The sequence below is a fragment of the Bos javanicus genome, chromosome 15 (assembly GCF_032452875.1).
Source record: "Bos javanicus breed banteng chromosome 15, ARS-OSU_banteng_1.0, whole genome shotgun sequence".
Classification (NCBI taxonomy): domain Eukaryota; kingdom Metazoa; phylum Chordata; class Mammalia; order Artiodactyla; family Bovidae; genus Bos; species Bos javanicus.
In genome coordinates this window covers 48,364,629-48,372,114 of record NC_083882.1, presented here as the reverse complement: position 1 = coordinate 48,372,114, position 7,486 = coordinate 48,364,629, and the positions used below count along the sequence as shown (strand labels likewise).

At 46.8% G+C, this 7,486-nt stretch overlaps 1 protein-coding gene across 1 annotated transcript; it reads right to left on the bottom strand.

Annotated features, from left to right (window-relative positions):
- Positions 1-4,237: 4,237 nt before the first annotated feature.
- UBQLN3 (ubiquilin 3) lies at positions 4,238-6,955 on the bottom strand. Its single transcript, XM_061380623.1, has 2 exons — positions 6,821-6,955; positions 4,238-6,546 (listed from the first exon to the last, which is right to left on the bottom strand). Exon 2 carries the CDS (start codon positions 6,507-6,509, stop codon positions 4,539-4,541), a length of 1,971 nt encoding a protein of 656 aa, XP_061236607.1. The 5' UTR covers positions 6,510-6,546; positions 6,821-6,955; the 3' UTR covers positions 4,238-4,538.
- Between the last annotated feature and the right edge of the window lie 531 nt (positions 6,956-7,486).

Below are 7,486 nucleotides of genomic sequence, written 5' to 3'. Positions count from 1 at the left end.
GAAAGCTTCTGACACAGACATCAGAAGGGGGCAGGAGAGTACCTGCCTCACTAGTTTAAGCAGGGCCTTATATACTTTTCAACTAGCTGCTGAGAATAGATAAAAAGAATACCTCAAGATTATAAGAATCCCACCAGACCCTTTCCCAAGGCATATATCCTGAGATAACTTTGGCACAAGATTAGCCAAGGAGAACGGTTCCAGGCAATGTTTCTGGGCTAGATATACTGTTGCTGTATAATCAGGGGTACAAGTCTTAAGAAACAGGTTCCCAGGCAAGGGTTGTTACAATTATAATCATTAGCATGGAGCCTAAGAAAAGCATTTCCCTGAGTAAGACATTGTGCTGTGTGATCATTAGTGTGCTGTGTGACTTAAGCTAAAGAAAGGCCACTTCTTGGGTAAGATATATTGCTGCACAAAGCTAGGAAAGCATGAGTGAGGATGTTCACTTCCTCCTTAAAAGGCCTTGGACTGCCTGCTTAAACTTTAACTCTTCCATGTAGAACTAGCAGATTAAATTAAAAAAAAAAAAAAAAAACATAGTCAGCTACAAATGGACACTTGCCATTGGCACATGTCATCTACCTCTACAAGGATTAAATTGTGTGCTGCTGCTGACCTGCAACAGCTCCTGAAGGGAGTTCAGGGTGGAGAACAGAAATGAGGCACTCTGTGCTCTGGAAAAAGTGGCAAGACAGGTCTTCAGATAACTATTTTCTGGAGCCAATTAGCCCAGTTTTTGCATCTCCTCATACCTAGAAAAGCACTAAATTTCTTCATGATGATGTCTGTTCCTCAGGACTAGCACAAACCCTTATCAGACCCTCTGTAAAAATATGTTCTTGATTTTGCATGTACCATTCACCAAATTCACCTATACACTTGCCTTCCCCCTACCTCTTTGGAGCAGTTTCTCAGAGTGATTAACATCTGAAATGCTGTGTCCCCGGCTATCTTGTGACTCTCATGTTGTTCATTTTTTTTATGCCAGAAATACACATGTACACATACACTGGATATAGTAATGAAAATATTTCAATCCAGTGTAGATAGTGGCAGGAGTCAGAGGTGTAAAAATTCCAATCAAATACCACAAATCCTGCCCCTTTTCACTTTCCATGGGTAAGAATTAAAGCTTTAATTAACTTGATTTACTGCAGCAGCTAAGATTGTAGACTCTGGAAGTACATTGTCTAATTTCAAATCCTGGCTCTATTATGCAAAAATTGTACAATTTTAAGCAATATACTTCCTCTCTGTCTATGCCTCAGTTTTTCTCATCTGAAGTTAGGAATAAAAGATAATTGTGTGGATTCAGATGTAAAGAGCTTGGATGAGGGGCTGGCTAGAGGAAAGCCTCAATAACATCAATTGTTTAAAATTAAATGTAAGTAATAAAACCCTAAGATATCCAGAAAAAAATGTACCCATGTATTTATAACAGAGATATTAGGGAAACATCATCAAATGATAAAAAAACATAAATGCGTAAAAACACTTTCTGGTTTTTAATACTTCTCTCTTAAATTGCTGTCCAGCTACTTGGCTGGCTATTTATGATGCAGATCAGCATTTCAAGCTTCACTGCTCTTTGGCCTGCTAGAAAACCTCTTGGTCTGAGGAAGGGGTACATTTTCTTCGGGAATATTCAGGTCATACTAGGCCCAGTATAACCAAAACTATGAGTCTGCTTCTCTTTCTTCCACCCAACCTCTTAGATAGAGTCCTTCCAAGGCCCAGCTGATGCAGTGTGAGAGTCAGAGCAGGGACTGCAACTATGACATCTCTGGAGGCCTGCCCTTTCAGTAACCTCAGCCTGCAGGCATCTCCTCTATCCTCTATCTCAAACTCCAAAACTGTATTTTTCCCTAGCAGAAGGCCTGTTCCTCTAAGATTGTTTATTTGATTCCTATCTACCTAGCCTCCTCAACCACTTTATGGGTCATTCACTTCTTCACTCATCATTCAACATTCATTTATTCAATAATTTACTGAATGTTTCCTACATCAGCTACTGGGTGGACAGTGACCTTCCCCACCCCAGGAATCTGCTTCCTTTGGACTCACCATGGAGCAGAACATAGGCTGATGAGTTCAGTCTCTGATGAGGCCCAAGCAAAGATTCCAAACACCCAGTCAACTGTAAAGGGCTCTCCATAGTCCAGGAAAAGAAAACAATCCAATAAATGAGAACTCTTTTCCCTACCCAGAACTTTTAGACCCAGATTTCCACCTACAGCCTTCTCTGGTAAGCTGAAATTTATGTCATATGAACCCTCAGGCTTTTCTTGGCCCATATGAAAGGCAGATAAAAGCAACATTTCTCTCCCTGAGTTTTTTCTCAGACCTGTCTGACTTCCAAGGGTTGAAATTAGAGATTACAATGTATAACTCTGGCAGTCAAAAGCAGCCCAGAGCCTTCTTAGTTACAAGAAATAAGACTTTCCTCTGCCTTTCGCCTAGCACCACCATAAACAACAGTTCATTGGATGTGGACAAGAACCCCTCACTGATGGGGAGTGAAGAGGGAGTAGAAAGGAGTCTTGAAGCCTCATGCTCCACTGGAGATTAAAACCTAAAACAATGGGAGAAAGTTGCCCTCAAAGCTCATTTTATCTCTAAGGCACAAGATGGTAGCTAACAGGTAAAAGCAGCTTGATCCAAGTATCCTAGGTTCCAGGCAGAGCTTTTGTTTCTCCCTAAAAGGACTCCGAATACTGAGTCTCTGACATTTAAACACATATACACACCATGGCCACTTTCTATTATAGTGATATTCTCTTTCAAAGACCCTTTTCTTTCCTTGACTGGATTATGCAAGTGTGCTTGCTAAGTCACTCAGTTGTGTCCAGCTCTTTGAGACACTATGGATTGTAGCCTGCCAAGCTCCTCTGTCCATAGGATTCTTCAGGCAAGAATACTGGAGTGGTTTGCCATGCCCTCCTCCAGGACATACTCCTGACATGGGGATGGAACCCACATCTCTTATGTCTCCTGCATTGGCAGAAGGGTTCTTTACCACTAGCGCCACCTGGTAAGCCCTGACAGGAATATAGCATTATCTTTTTTTTAACACATCTATGATAAAACTCTAACAGACTGTGTTTTGTGTGTATGCTCAGACACATGCCCAAAAGTTTGACCATGTGAAAGTGTACTAAAGTGTGAATATGCATTTTATGTTAGTGCATTACTCCATGATGTGTTTACCCATGTGAACCCACGGGCACATTTATGGGCTGGAAGCCATGGTTTACTCACTTGATAAGTGAATTGTAACACTTCTGCCCCAGAAGCATGTGGGTATCGGGAAGCATCCCCGAGTACAAATGGGTCTGAGAGACCGAAGGCACCTCCTGTGTCCTATGTGCACCCTCCCTCAGCACCTTTGTACATAATGACTTTTTTACTGGAATACTCTTCCCTCCTCCCTCAAAACTTTACCTACTTAATTCTTAGCACTTTCTTAGATTTTTAGCTTAGAGTTCACACTCACAAGCCTTGCCTGTCCCCATAGAGTAGATCAAGCCTCTGTTTTGCTATTTCACAGATCCCCATCTTTTATAACACTTATCATAGCTTGTGATTATATATAATGAGTACTGTTTGAACGGTTCCAGCTACCGTCATAAATTCATGAAGTCAGTATCATGCCTCTTTTACTCACATTGAATTCCCAACCCCTGGCAGAATGCCTAGCACAGGTTAGGTAATCAATTTCTGAGTGCAATAGTATAAGAAAGACAAAATCCAGGACAAGCTGGATCCATGGCAGTGGAATCAACTACAAATCTGGCTACCAAGGACAGTAGCTTTGTAAACACGGTGAGATCAGGGAATCTTAGAACTCAGCCTGATTCCTGCTCTATTGCTGTCTCAGGGATCAGGATCAAATCCAAAAATTGAGAGCCAACTGTAGGATAGAGTTCATGGACAATAAAAATAAGAAGCTGTGTCCACTTTTCAGTCTGGCTGGTGATAGAGAGCCTCAGAGAATGTGGTGGCAGCTCGAACAGGACACCAAATCTGGGGAACCTTTAGAAGGGCACATGGAAGGCTGCAGTTCTCAGCTCACCCTCCTGTGTTCCCTGGGCCTTTTTCTTCTAACCTCATACCTTTCAGTTTCCCCTCCAAGCCCTCCCATCCATGCAGAGCTAGCTCTTATCACCACCTTTCCTCCTATACAGTCCCTCTTTTCCCATAGCCCACAAAGAATCAGACTCAGGCAGCAGACGACATTGGAGACTGGATGTAATTACGTCTCAAGATAGGCATTAGCAGAACTCAGACCGTGACCCCAGGATGGTACAGTGACAGGGGTGGTTGGGTCACTTATAGCACCCCCACCTTGTTCTGGCTCTCATTCTTCCTCATTGACTCTGGAACAACATTGTCTCTGCAGTAAAGAGTATCATAGTAAATTTGCTTCATAGTGCAGCTGCATTCAAGAATGGCTGGGGGTGGGGGAAGTTAGGGACTGGAGCTATGGGAGGAAAGGCACAGAGGGAAAGATACGGTCTGAACAACTACGGCTCCTACAACTGCCTCAGCTTCTCCACAGCAGCATCCACGTCACCTCCTGTGGCAATGAGGGCCTGGAGATTGGCTTCAGGATTCAAGAAGCCCATGGCCCGCAGTTGGTCTAGCTGCACCCGGAAGTGAGTCTCGGGTGTCGGCTGCTGAGGATTGGTGCCTGTCAAGGCTTGCAACATCTGGAGGAAGGGGGTAGAATGGAGGCCCAGCTCCATAGAGCCCTGTGCTGAGGGAACCTCAGGAGCTGGGGGAGGCAAAGGATCCTCAGGCACAAGGGGACTCTCTCGAGGCTCTGTATCTCCCGCCATACTTCCCAGCCCTGTTAGACAAGGCATGAACCAGAGAAAGAGGCGAGGGGCTTCAGTAGCCAAGATCTGCAGACCCTGCTCAATCTGCAGCAGGGCATGCATGGCACGCGGGTTTGCCATGGCTGCCTGAAGGTGCAGCAGCAGTGGCAGTTGCCAGCGCATCTCGTCCTGCAGCTGTGGGGCCTGATTCATGCTGGTTGGCCTCAGAGATCTTGGATAAGCCAGTGGCGGTGGCCAGACACGCTCAGGGGTTCCAGCAGTAGCTGCTGTGGGCAAAGGTGGGGAAGGAACAATTTGGGTCCTATTGGCAGCAGGCCCCAGCCCGGAGACAAGATCAGGCATGTGGATGCTATGGCCAGTGGAACCGTTCCCTGCACCACCTTGACCTCCATCTTTTCTAGCACTGCTCTCCGTGGGATATCTCAGTAAGGCTGGGCAGGAGGGCTTTCCCTTGATTGCAACTGACTCCTTGGGGAGAGCCTGGCCTGACTCAGGTTCCTGGGATGAGGGTGAAGCTGGAGGAACTTGGTTTCCTGGTGGTGGAGGTGGTTGTTCGTAGCTTGGACTGAGGGTAGATGCCATCCCCTGCAGATAGGATCCCAGGGACTGGGGGGTCTCATGCAATTGTTGGAGATAGTCATAGAGCCCTATATTCCCTAGAATATTGGGAACCCTATTTCTAAGTTCAGATATATCCTGGTCCCCAGGCCTTCTGCCCCTCCTGCCAGCTGAGCCTGCATATGTGGAAGTCCAGGGATTGGGGAGAGGGTCACAGTTCTCCGTCCTTGAGGGTTGGCTGCTGCTGCTGGTTGCATTAGCATTAGTGGTGGCAAAGGGATTGCCACCAAACTGCTCCTGGACTGCATTGAGCATGGGGTCCATAATATCTGTATACATGGTTCGGAGCACATTGTAGCCACCCGGGATGCTCTCCAGGTTGCTGAGCGCCCGGTCCTGGCTGCGCATCATCTCTTGCATCATGGCAGGGTTACGTAGAAACTCCAGTGTCTGCCGCATGATTTCAGGATTGTTGAGAATGTGCCCAATCTCGGGGTTGTGCTGAATCAGTTGCTGCATACGAGGATTGTCAAGAACCAACTGGCGCACCAGGCCTGTGTTGGACAGCAGACCCTGGATGAAGGGGTCGTCAATGATCTGAGCCACAAATTCAGGCACAGATACATGCTGCCACACCAGTGAGCTTGGCTGGTCAGGGAAACCACCCAAGGTCAGGCCTAGCCCATTGAGGCCTGTGAGGACACCCAAGCTAAAGGTAGGTGGCCCATCTGCTGGGTAAATGGAGCTTGGCTGAGGGAGTGACCCAGGGCTTGGGGCTGGGGTAGGGACTGAAGCAGCTGGGCACTCGTTGCCCATGGTGCGACGCTGCATCTTGATGACCAGGTGGACGGTGAGGCCATCTCGGACCCCACACTGTGCCAGCGAGTCAGGGTCCTTGAGGATTTTGCCAGCAAAGATTAGGATCAGCTGATCAGGGTGGGCCTTAAAGCGCTGGGATATTTCTTCCTTCAGCTGCTGGATGGTGCAAGTGTCTGTAACTGAGAAATCCTCCTTGTCCTTAGGCGTCTTCACTGTCACCTTGATGAGGTGGGGATCCTGGACCAGTGCTGGGCTGCCCTGTGGCAGGGCCTCTCCACTTTTGGCCATAGTGGGCAGCAGGAGGCCCAGGTCTGTGGGGACACAGCTGCAGGGAGGCGGAGGGGAGACCGAAATCATCCTTTTGGGCAGTGGTGAAAGGAAAGGTGAGCAGGGGGAGGATTTGGGGTCTCAGAGTGGGGGAACTAGAGGGTCCACATAGAAGGGGCTATGAGGGCATGGAATAGGATGCCTTAGGAGGATTTGGGGTTGGAGAGACGGTGCGGATCATGGGAGGGAAATCTGAGCCCTAGGAAAGAGGTTGATAGTTGATGAATGAAGGGCAAGGGCAGCCTGAAGGACCTGGTTTGGGGAATACATACCGATCAGCTGTGGCCCCGTCCTTCCTCTTAAATAGGACTCCAAACTGCCCTCATCTTGCTGAACAGCCACCCCTGAAGCCTTCTACACCAGAGCCCACTCCCCCAGGTCACTTCTGTGACCTCAGCACTGACATCACGGCCTCATACAATGGATTCTTGAGACTTTTCCAAGGTACTTGGGATTCTTAGGGGCTTCATCTCCCCCCATCCTTCAACTCTTCTACTTCCTTTATCTCAATTGCCTTTTTCATAGTGAGGGTTCTGGGCTGACCCTTCTTTCTCAAGCCAAGTGTTCTGCTTTCACACAACCTGGTAGGTGGTATGTGGAAATTCAGACAGGGGGTGGACAATTAAGAAAAGCTTCTTGAGCCCTTATGTCCCCACGAAGACCCCAATTCAGCTACTTGCTAGTTGAGCCTCTTCTTGGCATTGTTATGTTCCTATGTCCTCTCTGATTCAACATTAGCCACGACAAATCAATCAACATATTGACTTTCTGATGAGTAGGATGTAGAGTATAAAAGAGAGGTTCAAGATGAAATAAACTTTTATTTTACCTTTTTCCCCTATTATTATTATCCCCCAGAAAAATTCAAGGAATGTATTGGCTATTTGTTGAGGTAAAAGACCAGGAAATAAGGTTGTTAAATAGAAAATTAAGTTCAG